This window comes from Pararge aegeria, chromosome 10 (genome assembly GCF_905163445.1).
Source record: "Pararge aegeria chromosome 10, ilParAegt1.1, whole genome shotgun sequence".
Lineage (NCBI taxonomy): Eukaryota > Metazoa > Arthropoda > Insecta > Lepidoptera > Nymphalidae > Pararge > Pararge aegeria.
This window is the reverse complement of record NC_053189.1, coordinates 10741717-10758244: the sequence shown is the minus strand read 5'-3', so window position 1 is coordinate 10758244 and position 16528 is coordinate 10741717. Positions and strand designations below refer to the sequence as shown.

The 16528-nt window shown below is 34.8% G+C and overlaps 2 protein-coding genes across 3 annotated transcripts in view; one reads left to right on the top strand and one right to left on the bottom strand.

Annotated features, from left to right (window-relative positions):
* LOC120626767 (autophagy-related protein 16-1) overlaps nucleotides 1–16528 on the top strand; it is a 256792-nt gene that overhangs the window by 22573 nt on the left and 217691 nt on the right. The window lies entirely within an intron of this gene.
* LOC120626766 overlaps nucleotides 3690–16528 on the bottom strand; it is a 66041-nt gene continuing 53202 nt past the window's right edge. Inside the window, exons 3-11 of the mRNA XM_039894441.1 lie at nucleotides 14752–15144; nucleotides 14263–14423; nucleotides 12887–13088; nucleotides 6998–7092; nucleotides 6391–6632; nucleotides 6069–6313; nucleotides 5431–5680; nucleotides 5178–5348; nucleotides 3690–4884 (exon numbers count right to left, since the gene is read on the bottom strand). Of these exons, the coding sequence (XP_039750375.1) occupies nucleotides 4384–4884; nucleotides 5178–5348; nucleotides 5431–5680; nucleotides 6069–6313; nucleotides 6391–6632; nucleotides 6998–7092; nucleotides 12887–13088; nucleotides 14263–14423; nucleotides 14752–15137 (2253 nt within the window). The 5' untranslated portion in view covers nucleotides 15138–15144 and the 3' untranslated portion in view covers nucleotides 3690–4383. The remainder of the gene's footprint in view (nucleotides 4885–5177; nucleotides 5349–5430; nucleotides 5681–6068; nucleotides 6314–6390; nucleotides 6633–6997; nucleotides 7093–12886; nucleotides 13089–14262; nucleotides 14424–14751; nucleotides 15145–16528) is intronic.

Below are 16528 nucleotides of genomic sequence, written 5' to 3'. Positions count from 1 at the left end.
TCTTACAATATTTCAAAAAAAATCTTGTTGAGTAATTTACCTACTTGCGCTTTGGTAGTAATCTTAATCTCAGACTATAAGTTAGATTCTTAGCAGCGTTTACTAATGGTTGTTGTAAGTGCGGACTGCGGCACGTGTCTGAGAGTCGCGTGCCGTTGTCTACACATAGATCTAATCTCGGGCACGAACGCCGACGTGAGATGTACCTCTTCACACGTGATTTTTCCACGCAAAACTAAATGAGAGATTTCATCTGCTTGATGCGTACGGTTCCAGACTGGTAGGGAACTGGTCAAATAGCTTGCCCATTTCTGTGCTAACTTGCGCATTCTTTAGAAATACTTCGTGGGTTGACACTCGTCTTTTTCTGCAGCAGTTTGTCTTACGATAACTTATTTAAAATTCCTATCTCCATATTTTTTTCTTAAAAGTAAAAGGCATTTAAAGTTTACCTTATATAATTTAACTTTAATTTTTTATCTCGATAGTCAAGTGGCTTCTTTACCTTCGCATCATTTACCTCAGTAGTTAGGTATAACTATATTGTAGTTGTACAGCTGTTTAAATACTTTATTCATACTATATTTAATTATAAGTATGAGCTTCTGGAACTGTGGCCATTAATTACAAATAGGATTTCTCTTGGAATAAACGTTTCGTATGCGTAAGCATACCTAGGGGATATTTATAACTACGATTCCGAAATCTCGATTATTAGTTTGTGATTGTAGCTGAGGCCAAAATCGCTCATCGATATACTAACTTACTAGCTTATCCTGATATATGGTCCTAAGTCGTGATTCGAGATGTAATTAATGTTAATTCATTATCTCTAGTGGCACTCTCAAGACTAACTTAAGACGAATCTGAATAGGTGACATGGTGCAATTGTAAAGCATAACTTTTTTTTTTTTACTTAACATTTGCATAACTACCCAAGTTTTTCGTCTTCTGAAGGCCTCAAATTGAATAACTTCATACATATGTAAATTACCGTTACAAATAGCATTTGAATTAAAAGATGCTGGTCATTCAATATACTTATATTCTGTTTATTTTTATTGTAAAGTTTATTGTGACAGAAAATATTTATGACTAACACGAAGAAATTTCTAGTAGCGTAATAAAAATTCCCGACACAATAATAGACCAACAACAGTATCGTATTGAAATACAAAATATGTCGGTGCAGGGACCCACTGTCATTTCTATGTATTTTATACTTCTCGCAAGACAGCCATGCGCTTACACAATATCTTATAACACATTGACTAATGTATTTCCATGGCATTTCATCTTGTCGGGCCTCCACCTCCGCTTCATAATTCTAAATTCGAGTTTACTTGTCGAAGGCTATAATAGTTAACTTAAATCGAATGTCAGTCAGTACAGACTCTATATACAAACTTGAAGAACAAGTATCAAATTATAAATTTAAATCTCCCCCGACATGTGAAATGCGTTTGTCTACGATGATGGAGCTTACTGCTCCATCATCAGCCCTTGATCACAACCACCAACCTCTTTAACAACTAGTCGTCAAGGTTAATTCATCTAGTCTAAACTCATAGAACATATGTAACAACCGTCCTGAGTTTACTGGCTTTTGTAAAGGTACCTTCACACATAAGATCTTTTAGGAAGGAAAAGTTTAAATAATTGTTCACACCGCAACGCATACATTAATTTGGTACTTAAAGATGAATTGTTTTGGACTTAAGAAAAGCTGCTTCATTATTTCTTAATTTTTTTTATTCGGAAACTTCTGAGATAAGGCGAAATTGTATTTAAGACTTTTTTATAATAAGTCAAAACTATTCGGCTTAAAAAAATCTTCTTAGAATGTGCATGTTTTCATATCTTATGTTTGACTGAATAGTAACTATTATTGATCATCGCTACACTAAGGTTTATCCTAAATGCGCCGATGCAACATCTTCGCTACGCTTAGTAGTTTCTCTTAAAATCTCTTGTATATCATGGAATTCCGCAAAATAACGCCTGCTTCCAATATCCATTGTTACGCTTGGGATGTATGCGCTTGGCATCCAGAACATGGGAGCTTGCTAAACAATCTACTTTTAAGTGTATGTCCGTGTGATTATTTTAAAAGTCTTCTTATGTTGAATTGTAGAATTATGTTCACTTGTAAGAAACATTTTCCTTTTACTATAATAATATTATTAAGGAAAGGAAATCAGTAAATTACCAACCTGTTACTGTCACCCTGAAGGGAAATGCTTCCTTCTAATAACAGAGCTCCGCGAGGTAGATACTCGTTTTGCTACTTTATTAAGGGCTAATGTATTAGAACTTGTTTTAAGGCCTATCACACACATCAATGAAATGAAATGAAAATACACTTTATTGTACACCTAATAGAAATTAAATTATAAACAAAAACAACACAATATGATAAGGCCAAATATCATGTCTGTATTTAAAAAAGTTATATGTTCTAAGCTGTTATATAGTTGAAACCTTATTAATAAATTCAAAATGTTACCTATGTTCGGCTCAAACATTATTCCGATTTTAATGCAACATGGCACACATATTGCTGGCAGCTAGTAAATAGATATAGAATATCTTCTGTAATGAGAAAACCTTGTTCTTGTGATTTATAAAAATAGCCTCTGTTATCCTATGCATAGCTTAAGATTTAACCACAAAATTTTGCTTATACACAGCTTGAATCCTAGTAACGGACTTCTAAGGTCAGGAAAACAAACAATTCCTCGAGGATTTTTAAAAACCGAATTCAAATTCATTACAAACATCTATGGAACTATCACATAAAAAGACGAGTAATTAAGAAGTTAAAAAGTTAACGTAATGGTTTATTTTTTTTCTTCTTTAATGCATTAATTATTTCTTCTATGAATTCTATGAATAGTAATCATTTATTTATTAATATACTAGCTGTTGCCCGCGACTTCGTCTGCGTTTGATTTTGTTTTTAAAGCATTCAGTATCGCTAAGCCTTAAATTAGTATAGTAGTATTATATATATGTAACATGTGACTGTCAATTAATTATAGACAAATAATTTGCAATAAAATAAAATTGCGACTATAATTAAAGATCTAAGCTATCCTATCTCTTAAGTTGGACCAGACTGCTCACGGTGTGCCAATTTAATTTAAAATCGGTTAAGTAGTTTAGGAGTCCATTGAGGACAAACATCGTGACAGGAGTTTTATATATATTAAGATAAATGATTACTATTCATTTTATTAATATAACTTTCTTCTTTTACACACAAAATATCATTAGATGCAGTATATTTGCTTTGATTGTAATCGATTGTGTGTGATTTTCCTTAAATACTTATTAGAAGCCGCAGGATAAGATGTTTCTCTTTTTTTATCCTTGTCTTATTACTTACAATAAGTTAACGTGCAAAGATTATATATAATGGATATACGTACTAAACAAAAATACTTACGTTATTTTATTCAGATAAATATTCTACAGAAATATTTCTTATTTGAAAGTAGGATGAAGCTATTTTCAATAAGTATGAAAATAAGTTTAGAGTCAATTGGAAAATAAAATAACCAAATATTTAAAATAAGTTTATTGCAGGTAATTGGCAATTTGGACGGATTAAATTAGTTTAATTTCACAATTCTATATAATAATAATAATTGGATAAGGCAATATACACCATAATAAAATAGTTTTAATTTATATACCGTAGAACATAGCACATTTTAGTCATAAGCATCTATTTGTTTAAATTAAGATTTTTTTATAATATAGATTTATTCGTAACCGAATATAAATTACATAAAAAACTAAACTAATTTCAATAAATTACGAAGTCGGAATGGCCGTCAATCTACCGTTGCTTGACTAAAGGTCGCATGTTCAGTTATCTACTTAAAAGGTACTGGAATTGTTAATTAGGCTTATCCTACTTTAAAAATTATGGTACAATACGTATTTAGACTCCGCTAAAGGTGTCCAAACGTAAAGTAAACGAATAAGCGACATGATCTTGATGACGATCCACGGCCCGTATCCCGCTTATGACCTCAGAGATGGCGACAAGCCAGCGTACCCAATCGCAACAAACACTCTAGCATCAGACACACACGCGTTACTCCTAGCATCCATCCACATTTGCGCACGCTCTTTAGGTCGTCCCCGTCTCCGTGTCGCGCAATTTGCTCTCCGAATGCCTGACATGGCAGTAGAAGTTGTTGCGCTCACACTTAAAGTAGTAACCGCTGTCGTCGTCTTATGCTCCGGAAAGGATTTACGCGTCTTAGTGGCAACAACGTTGTCTTTCCGAGCCTTGGACTCGACGGGGGTATTTAAATTAAAGAAATAATCTATTATTGCAGACGTTAATTACGTCAACATGTCTAAATCTACTCAAAAGTGCCTCTGGTGCGCACGGGTAAAACTAGCATCATAGACTTTACAAAGAGCAGATGGTGCGTTGGGTCCGGGAAGTAATTCCGCAGCCTTAGCCGCTGCACGTCTTCGCTGCCAACTGCAAGTCCACGCCGCGAGTACGACTAGTTGAGCTGCTATAAAAGCGGCTGCTGCCAACATTGCTCCAGATGCGTTAACGCAAGTGACGTCTGTTTCACGCACGAAAACTGCGTCTTCCGTTACGTTCTTTGCTTTCTGCTTGTCAAAACCGAACTTGTCAGTAATTTGGATAGTTTGTACTAGGAGCATATCGTCTGTGGGGGCGGATGAGGAAGAACGCCTCTTCCTGCGTCCGTATGATGTTACTGATCGTAGTTCGTTTGGTCCACCATCACACTGTACTGGTTCACAAGTAGGCATACATGGTGTTACCAAAGCACGGAACTGGACAACTTCGGATGACGGGAACTTGAAAGCATCGAAGTGGGACAACAGCGTCTGTAAAAATAAAATGCATAATTTTAAGTGCAACCTTAATCGATTGGTGCCTAAACTTATTATGAATATATTAGGTGCCCCATTACCAGCCCAATACAGGGCACGCGTCTTTCTTTTCACATGAAAAGAGTTTAGGCGGAAGTCAACAACGCTGACCAAGTACGGGTTGGTAGATTTCACACGCCAGTATTATGAAGAACTATCAGGAATGCAGGTTCCTCATGATGTTTTTTGTCACTGTTTAAGCGGAATTTAAGTTTTTCAAATTTAGGATGGTACATCGTATTATTTACCTTTCCGCTCAAAGTCGACTTGTACAAAGGTCCCATGATGAAATGATCGGTTGGGCAACCATCGCTGTCAATGAGTGTAATTTCACTTGAGTCCACGCCATCCATAGCAACAAGTTCTCGTACAAATATTTCGAACGGTGAGTTCTGGTCCATAATTTCGAAACGTAGTGCCTGCACGAAAGAAATAGAACGAATATAATTTGATTGTTATGTAATAAATTAAAAAGATGAAAATCAAAACTGAATTATTTACCAATGGATCTCCAACTTCCGCTGAAGCAATAGTGTCGTCGCCGCTTCTGTCTGTAATTCTCATAGCTACGTTCGGTGAGTCGACAATGACCTCCTCTGAAATGCCTGTCTGGATATCTCCATGAATTCCAAGGTCGAATTCATTTGCTACTGTTTTATTCGTCAAGTCGTATTGACAGGTCACGGCTAATCCAAGATCGGAAGATGTCACAATAGTGTCGTGATGTTGGATGACCACATCATTTAAGTATCTAAAACAGAGTTTTCTCATTAGATATTGTTTACACAATTTTAACTTAATTACCCTTTGACAAAAAAATAGTTGTGTTGTAAATTTGACCGTGTGGTTTATCTGTGTGTGTGTCTTCGTTATTATTGTTGCTCTAACGAGAATTCGAAAATTCTATGAATTCAGCTGTCTGACAGTTTCATTCAACCAACAGATAATTGTATTACATTAGCTTGTCTTATCGACTTAACAATACTAATCTTTATATTATAGCCATAAGCTGAAGATGCTGTCTGCGTTATGTCATATATGTCCTCATGATGATGGTCTTGATTGATATGTTTTGAGATAAAAGCTCAGAAGTATTTTTACATCATCGTCATTTATAAAATTTACAAAATTCTTCATACCTGCCGAGTCCGTTTTGCTTAACGTTGCACTCAATATTATTATAACCCATATGCAATTCGAATTCGAGGCTTTGCTTAACATCAACTACACACGAGTTCGGGCTGCCCTTTGCGTATATTTTGCCGTCAAACAATTTCGATGTTTGAATACGGGCAACCATGTCGCCTGCACGACAGTCAATAGATACATTGTAGCACGAGGATAACTCAAAAGTGGCCGCTTCGGGAACTTCCAAGTAAGGGTCCTAAAAACAGAAAACGGGCATATAAACAAGTTTGTTTCTATTTCTTCCTTACACGTATTGTTAATGTTCGCACTTACCTGGATGTCAGCGAGCGTAGCTTTAGAATGATGAGAAAGACGACACACATGATCACCCGTGTCACCGTGATCATAGGAATGGCAGCGGAAAGGCGAATTAAGACATAGCTCGCGGCATTCTTCGACCGTTTGCACGTCTTGATACACTGAGTCGACCGTTTTTAATATACGTCCGCTCATCTTTTTAAACTCGCATAGCTTTGTAGGCTCTTCCACACAGTTGTTCTCCAAGTAGTCGATATCTATAAATAAATAAATTGTTACTATGCAACTTTACATCACTATTGCATGTAGAAAAATGTTCAATTTTATTTGAAATTTCAACATCATTATTTGTGTATTATTGAATCCATCCTGGATACATGCGTTTTTACTTATGAGAGATGGAATAAGAGCTTATAACCTTCACGCTACTCCAACCGGGATGATGAGCTTGAACGATTATTATATTAGTGATAATGACTGAGACCGTACGCACCATCACGTACTCTTCAAGGCACGGGGATGCATCAAGTCCATTTTCCTTACTCGGTAACTACGTTAACTACTAGGCCAACGAGTCAGTTCTCGAAAATTTTAAATAAAATAAAACTTAATATAACATTACCTTCGTTAGGTTGGAATGAATTGGTGCCAGCCAAAGTAAGACGGTCCATATTAGAAAGAACGCAATCACCCGTTTTGTTGTTGTAGTTCGCCGATCTGCAACAATGTGTGCATTTTTAATAGCTGCTGCATTCCTATTTTACTGTGTGAACTTTCTCATCTTTATTCTCCGCTTTTTTAAGATTATGCTTTAAGTTAGTTGTTTACAGCGTAGGTAGGTTTATGATGGATTTAAATGCGGGAAATGACTACATAAAACGCAGAAGCATCTATGGTTCTTTGAACTTTTATCGTTGCAAATTCTTTATGTAGTTATATTTGTTTTTATAAAACTAAGATATTATTTGCTCGTATACCATAAATACTTACAGAAATAAAATGAAGTGTACCATAAATTTAATTCATTACAAAGAAAAAGGAAAGCAAAAGTTTCTATGTTGTGGCTTTATTACGGGTTCGTATCAGACGTTAGTTATGTAACTTTGACCTCAAGCCCTTTATTGCTTTATACTGACCACCCGCATAAGGACAATAATATCTTTGTTCATCTTGTTCAATATTTTCTCTTGATTTACCGTCGATTTCGATCTCGTTCCCTTGAACGCCTATGGGAACGTATTTAAACGAAAGATCCTTTTGAATGTCCATAATCTGATTATACCAGCTAGTTTTTTAACGACTTGATATATTTACGTGATTTATTAATTTCTATGCCTTATATTTTTCTCTTTAAAATATCAGAATCATTGTATTGTTGTATACATTGTATTTGATTGTTTTCGACTAAACTAAGACGATACAGTTTATATTACTTTTTCAATTTTAAAGCAATAACTTCACGTGACTGAGATAGAGATGGAATCACATAGAGCAACTTTATATTTCCAAAGAAGAAAGGAAAATAGATAGATTCAGAGACGTGAATTATTTAAAATAATCTTTCTATCTGCAAGAATAACTGATTTATTGCTGCATCCGTAGTTACAGTATTATTATCTATTGTAAAGCGGCATCCTCGGTGGTCCTTGTTTAAGCGAGGAATAGACCATTTATAGACAATAATTCAATTACATGATATTAACCCCTTGAACTATAGTAAACTTGTAGATTGCTGATACCAAACTCTCTGGCCGAACAGAATAGATTAAGCATCTTTTGTAGATTTCGCTTTTAGTTCGCCAACGTGGCTTAATTCTATAATAAATATACTTACTCGAAGTGCACGCGGTTTCCTCCGCTGGTAGTACTATTTGCATGTGCTGTATCCTTATTTTCTCACTTAGGTTACAAATGCGTAAGTGTGAAGAGGTTGTAAAAGAATAGCAGCTTTATTAGCTCTATGCTATGAAACATGTGTATAGTTTTGCATTACGCTCTGGCTTACCTTAACTATTACTTTGCAAAAATCGCGTCAATCTTTTTCTTTTTTAATAACGAATTGAAGGAGAAACGAATAAGCATAGGCTCTATTTACATTTACAATGGAAGTGCGGATATCTGAAGTTTCAAATGAGATTAGTCTACAAGGTTATAAGTTTTATCTGCTTTCGGCTTACGAACTAATAAATCGTAACTAATATTATAAATGCAAAGGTGCCACTGTATGCCTTTCCTTTACGCCTTAACTAAGCAACGAATCAAATTGTTTTGGCATGGAATTAGTTAAAAGGACGTATGCCGACTTATCCACGGAAAAGAAACGGTTTCCACTAGATTGGTAAAAAACCCTAATAAACGCGGGCAACTCGAACGTTAATAGTTATATTATTTGTAGCTTTGGGCAAACAATATTGGCTATATAATTGATTACAGTTACGTTTAGCCAAGATTTTACATTAAATTGGAAAGCTGGTGTAGTTTGATCAGAGAAACACGACGGTGACATTTAAGGACAGGTTTCTCCTTGAATTTATAGACTTTCAATGAGTCCCGAAGAGCAATGTGTGCCTTATCGGTTATTGTATCGTGAAAGTAGGAAGCGATAGGGCAGCTCGCTCCCACACCGCGCATCGCCACGTCCACGGAATATTTGCCAAATGTCGTGACTGCTTGAGATCGCGATTTGTGCCGCCCGGGGTAAGCCGGCACCAACCTCAATGAAGATATGATTTGTACCCAACGGTATGCCTTTCCAACTACACCATTCTTTAATCTGTACACCAGTTTTTTGTTAATCAAATTTTTTTCTAGCTTCAAAGCTTAAACAAAAACTACTGTCTGTGCCTTTTGTAAAGTTTTCAAGTCTACAAAGACCATATCAACCTTAGCTAACCTTGTAATTCAATAATTTGTGAAAAATATATCATGTTTATTATTATATATTTGTACATTATTTACTAGGTACTTTTTTTCTTAAGTAAGCGAGTAGTTTCGGGGGGCTAACTAACTTCGCTAAAACCTATTGAATTTTAGAATTATTACAGACTTATTTTACGGACGTCACGTATACAGTATGTATATATAGTAACATTTTAAAATAATACTCCTTAAAGCGAAGGTAGGTGTAACTAGGGATCGTATGACAGTGCGTTAGTTTTTGTGATAAGGCGTTGCATAGCAATTCACGAAGACGACTATTAAAGATAAAAGTAGTGCGTGTGATTTTTTTACATTTTGTTATTAATCTACCGACTTTACGTTAATTTACGCTAGAGCTTTTTTACGAAAATTACAAGTTGAATGAGTCCAGTCTTTTCCTTTAATATAATTTGCCTTATTATTTTCGATTGCAGTTACACCTTGCAGTTGAACTTACTTTAACTAGCTACCTTCTTAGCATTAGGAGCTTTTATAAATAATATATCTTGCGCTTATAAAGCTATATAATCGCTTTACTTATACAGATACTCATTATCCCGCTGTATCCGCTGTGATTAGACTCAACACGCACCTAATTGCAATAAAATAAGATTTCCAGAACTAAAAGTCATTATCATCATCATATCAACCCGTTACCGGCCCACTACGAGACACTGTTCTCCTCCCACAATGGGAAGGGGTTAAGGCTGTAGTCCACCACGCTGGCCCAGAGCGGATTGGTGAACTAAAAGGATCCTATGTTATTTCCGGATCTTTCAACTAACTCTATTAAAAAATAGGTTTTTTTGTTAGGAAGTGAATTCCGGACGATTTTTCGCAAAAATATATATTCCTGTAAACCTCCCTTGAAAATTTGATAATTTTTCAGTACCAAAAGTAGTCTTTGTTATTATACTTCCTTTCTATTATATTCTTTGCCAAAAAACAACTAACTTTATCCAAAAATAGGTTGTTTTGTTAGGAAGTTAATTCCGGACGATATTTCGTGCTAAAATATTAAATGAATGTTCCTGTCAACCTTGAAAATTTAATAATTTTCAAAACCAAAAGTAGCCTTTGTTGCCTCCGTCCTTTAAACTAATCTTTTACCAAAATGCAAGTCAATTAGTTAGGGCGAGAAGGAAGGACAAAAAAACAAACTTTCGCTATTGTGATCTTAGATTAATATATACAAGTTAAAATTATTTATTGTATTAATAACTTCAAAAACTTGATAACATATATTTATATCAGTCCAATAACGTAAATTAGCCATAAACTTATTGCATGACTACAGCAATATAAACAGCGTATCAGACAGCGTTTAATCTACCTGTATACACACAATTTATGTTAATGATGTCAAAAATTCTAGGTAAGGAAGCAAACACAATAGGGCAGTGTCTTGTTTAGTTAGACGTCTTAGAAACCGACTTTGCAATTGGCCTCCCTGCTTTGTATATAATGGCCATTTCTCAAATTCAAAAACGCCCTAGCAGGAATAGGCATTGGATGATTTATCCAGTTAAATGCACCTCGAAGATTCCTGAACCTCCATAAAAGGAATAATTGGTATTGTTTGATCGACATCCTTACATTTTCTATAGTTACACTCATTAAAATACTCATTCCCTTAAGCAGTCTTAACATCTTATATTGTGAGATGGTGATAAAAAAAAAAAAACACCCGGCTAAGTTTTTTGTGGGCTTCTTCTTAGACCATGACGCGTTTGGAACCCTCGTAGCTTTAGTTTTAAGTTTACGAATGTGGTTATCGCCATCATCTCACTACCGTGTAATTCTTATGTACGCATCAAAAGTGCCACCTATGGGCCTACTTGAATAAAGATATTTTTGACTTTGACTTTGACTTTATACTTTTAAGTCTATAAAGTTTAATATTTGTAAATAATCAAATAATTGTTATTTTTATATAATAACGATCTATGCGCCGCAGCTTTAACCGCTTTTATTAATGATTTTATATAGCCTTCCTCAAAATAGCAATAAAAATTATTTTCACATCGACCAGACTCCTCTTGAAATTAGCGCGTTCAAAAATCAAACGTGTACACGTTAAAATATTGGTATGAATGCAAGTCTACAAGTCGTAAACATTTATTTATGTAATATAAAATTTTATTACATAAATTAATGTTTACGAAAAGTTTTTTAAACTGTTACAATTAACACTAAAGAAAGTTACAGATTATATATTCAAGTTTGCAAAAAAAACACATAAAATCTTACTTGGCATTGCACTTGCGAGAAATTAATTTTTAACACAACTGATTCCCTTCCGATTTTAGTTTGCATTGTATTATTTTATCAAGTTTGCTAGAGGTTAGAGAACTAAATAATTAATATAAATTATTAATTATACGAAATTCGCTATTATAAATATACAGAAGTATATATACATCAATAACTCTACTGCAAGCATTTCTATAACTCCAACTTTTATGCAATTTAAAAATACTTTCATCACAGCATTTATGCATGAATAGATTGAACATCTTGATTACGGAGAATTGTCTAGTAAAAACAGTCGATTACGTTTTAATGAGACTAACAAGTAAATGCACTTGCTATTGGTATTTGTATTTTATCATCACATATCTTGGATTGTTTCGCTTCATTGAAAGCACGCATCTTTTTCGCTTTTAATTACTATAACTTATTCGACCTATGTTATATTATTGTTACTTAACAAATATTGATCACATACATCTTAATCCGTATAACCGTTAATAACAAAGTCAGTAACATTTTATCTCGCCTGAGGATCTGTTATTTCTGATAACAAATCTCTGGCAGTTAGATAAGGCAATACCTGAGTGGAACCTCCGGTTTATTACATAGTCAATTGAATCAGCCTCACATTCAACAAAGCGTATAATATTAATTCCAACAATCTTGATATCTCTGCTTCCTTATCGAAAGTATGAATAAATAACAGAATGCGAATAAAGATGTTATGACCTTTCCTATACCCTGGATCTGCATTCTCTCGTATAAACAGGCACCAATTCGCAATAGTGTCTAACCACTTCCTTCTATTGTGGTGCAGACATAAATTATTAATAACGAATGTGGAATTCATAGTTATTCTATGTTTGTTATTGCGGTACGGTCGCATCTTTGCCTATTATTCATTATACTGATAAGCTAGATGGACAGATAAGCGCAGATGAAATAGGAAAATATGGCTCTAAAGCTTTATGAAGTGGTTAATAAGTAACTATAGACAGCAACCAGTAGGACGATTGTATAAGGCTGTTTATTTATGGGTTATATTTATTGTATAAGATTGGGCATTATAACCGCAGTAGTATTGTTTTAAACTGTCTGTTAGTGAAGACCTTAAAGTAAATGCGGGTTTAAAACAACATCTTATTAAGCCCGCTTATTATATTCACGATGAAAATGAAGAATTTAAAAGCAAGCAAAGCGTCGTTTATACCCTGCGTATAAACGTTTTGCTGCACGAAACATTTTAGACTATCGAATGAATACGGGTTTCTTACACAATCGCTCTTCCAATTGATACACCATGAAGGTTGCGGTATTATTAAAAAAAAAAACTGGTTACCTGCAAACAAACTCATTCTCGCCCAAGCATAAGTCCAGGCACATTTGTCTTGATTCAACAGTGTGCGTCCTCTTGCCGAATCCTTTGAGGTTATAGCCCCGTACGCGATCGAAACACCAAGCTCTCTCGCATGGTTTCACCCCCAAGCACGATTTTTGAGCGTAGATAGTGAACACCGGGAATTGGGACTTTGTCAAAGCTCCTGTAACAACAAGCGCGAAATTAAAAAAAAAAACCAAAAACAATTGTAATTTTTGAACAAATATACATTTGAAAATAGCGCCATACAGCCGCGGTATACCTTAACACAGATACAATCTAGCTAGGATAGTCAGTTCGTCAACTCATTGTATGTGCAATTTTGATGAAAGAAATAAACGATATTATTATTATTATTATTATTATTAGTATTGATTTATGGATTAAATTAAATTTAGATGATGTAAGGATTGAGATTGATTAACCTTTTTTTTTGCTTGTATATATGTTACTTGAATGGAAATTTATTATCGTTTGCACAACGGTGAAGGAAAACATCGTGAGGGAACCTGAAAGTTTTCTATAATGTTCTCTAACGCACTGGGTCAGCGCCGTGAGCTACGACCTAAACCCTTCTCATGACAGGTGTGGGAGACCCGAACCCTGTAGTGGGCCGCTAATGGGTTGCTATGAATGAATGGAAAATGTTGAGTACTCTTGTTTTTGACATACACATAAGCTCATTTGACATACACATATTGTATATGATAATTTTTGAATAAGGATTCACACTTTGTCTCATACATCCATATTTGTTCAGGCATTAAAAAGTCATAGTGGAATAAATAAACTCACATACATACGTACATAAACCCTGAAGCATTACACTCGCATTTCGGGTAGTCGTGTCAAATAGTCACACTGAGCTATGCTTGGCGCCTACGCATTTAGGATTAAATAGGTTGCCAACAAATATGTATTGATATAATGACTGCATAAGCTGCGTCCTAATTAAAAAGTTTAAAATTTTGACTAATATGCTACCGCAACCGTTTACTTAAACAATAAATTAACTCACTCACTGATACTTCAAAAAACAGATGAAAGTAATTGGCATATTGTAGTGTACTACAAACAATAATGTAACGTTAGTCAGTGTACATAGTTTATTGTAGTATTGATTCGTTATTGTACTTAACTTTTTATCCTTTCTTTATTATTGTTATAAAATTGCGTGATCGAAATTGTGCTCCGTCAACTTCCTGGTACCTGACTATCAATCAATAACAGTACTTTGAACAATCTCAGGGAGCTATAGAGGTGTTTATGAATTACACATTATTATGCTGACAACCCGTTATAGAATAACATTTTTAATAAAGTGGCCATTGGCTAACCTGGTAACTGGTCGGCGTCGGAGCTAAATAGGACGCAGAGCCCTGTTTCGTAGTTCACGGCACGGCAGGTGTCGTTGGCCTGGCACTGCTCCAGGCAATCTGTGAGCATCAGTGTGCCAGGGATGTCGTCTAGAATGTGAGATGGCGCCGAGAACACGTATCTGTCCACGAATAAGAATAAATTAAAATCTATTTTGCAAACAGAGTATTCATAAACATAAAAATAGAACCATAACTAAAACGTAATTTTAGCGTTTTAATGAGGATTTGAGCATGTTTTTATTTATAAATGTCTGAAGTAAAGTGTTATCTTGAATACATATAATTGCCCGTTCCGTTGGTTTGATTTATTATTTTAACATACTTGGCCAATTAACTATATCTAACTGTAACAACAATTATTTGCAAGCAATTTATTGAGAATATATAATATAATATATAATTAGAATATATAATTTAATAATATCAGTAAAAATGGTATCAATTTACCCTGTAACGAGTTCAAAGCCAATCTTTTCCGGATCGCATTCCTCTAGAGAGTTAGCTGGTGCTGATGGGGCAGATATCCCACTAGGTGCTGAGGGTGGAACACCTCCTGACGCAGTTTCTGGCGCTGATACTGGTTCCTCAGGTTCTTCGGGTTCGGATTCAGGTTTCGAAGGTGGCGGTGCTCCTGGATTTGTATATTCTTCTGGGGCGACAACTACAGCGGGTTCTGGTGAACCTGACTCAACGGCTAGATTGTCTTGTGGTGGGGCATCCGCGGCTGATCTCAGGGTCCCTTCGAACTTCTTAGCAGCGTGCGCGGCGCACACCACCATCATAAAACTTAATAAAATACGCATTGTGGTGTGAGGCACAGGCCGGGGCAGCATTCGTTATCTGTAACAAAAGGAAATTGCACTTTATTTAAATTATAAATCAATAAGCTGATTAAAAAAAATACCAATCCTTAGATTATTACAACGTTAACATACCTAACATAAACGAAGGATTTACTAATATTTTAAAGGTACCTATGAAATTCTCGTTTTAAAATAAAATTTAAAAAAGGCCAAAAAATTAATTTAAATTAACCATCTGAAAATCACGACGGTGTTAAAAAAACTCGAAGAGAAAACTATACTGGTTCGAAGCTGTACATAATTCTAAGGCATTTTTGATAGTTTTTGTGGACTTAATACATTTATTAACTTCACAAAATCTCTTCTTGCTTGGTCTAACTAGAGTTGTATAATTATGATTCACACAGCATTCCCACGAATGAGTGTTAAACATTCATGATTAGTATCTCAGGGCGTTAACTTCGTAATTATCTTTAATTATAATACATAATAACTTTACCGTACTAAATGAGTACCAAAACCCTGCTATTATATGAAAAAAAAATTCAGTTTCAGTCTATAATTATATAATTGTTTTCCATTTTTGATAACACATTCAATAAATTCGAAGAAAATGAAAACATACTTTCACAAACGATTATTTTCAACGGTTATACGTGTGTGGCCTACATACAAGAACAAGGCGGCACTTTTAAACTATCCATTGGATTGTTAGTTTACTCTAAGAGCAATAACCCCGACGGAGGCGTTAGAAAAAAGGCCGGCAATCAAATCGTATTAGTTTCTAAATAGTTTTTTTTTATCTATATTGCCAACAATATACGTGTAGATGGTAGCTTGTTGCATTATGCTACGCTCACGTTTCCCATACAATGTTTGTAACGGTCCTTGCCTCTTTTGCGCTGTCCACTCAGTGGTCAACGGTATAACGTATACCAATTTTATTTTAAAAATATCCGTCCGGCGGACAAATTGTATATTGTTAGCTAAACGACAACCGTCCGATACTTATTATGATTTTTTACCACTTTTGTAACGTAACTATCAATGCATTGTGTGTCTTAAATGGCTTATTGAATTGGATCTCCAAAGAAATGAGGTATGAGAAGAGTCAATCAAATCTTAAGATCTCAATGTAGTACTGCTACTAGGAACTATCAAACATTTTATCAAACCTTGGGAATTTTCACTATGACTGTCCTATTCTTGGGTAAAAATTATATAAGCATTAGATGTTGAAAGATTATTCTTTAATAATGCGAATTTCATGCGTCCTTAAGCGAATCCCAAAGCAAGGCAAATCCTTAAGACAATATCCTTAAGATAATTATGTCAATTTACAAAAATGCTATAATTTTGCGCTAAGTTTAATGTTAAATAAGTAACAAAACGTTAACTTTTGATTATCGTTAAAAATAACC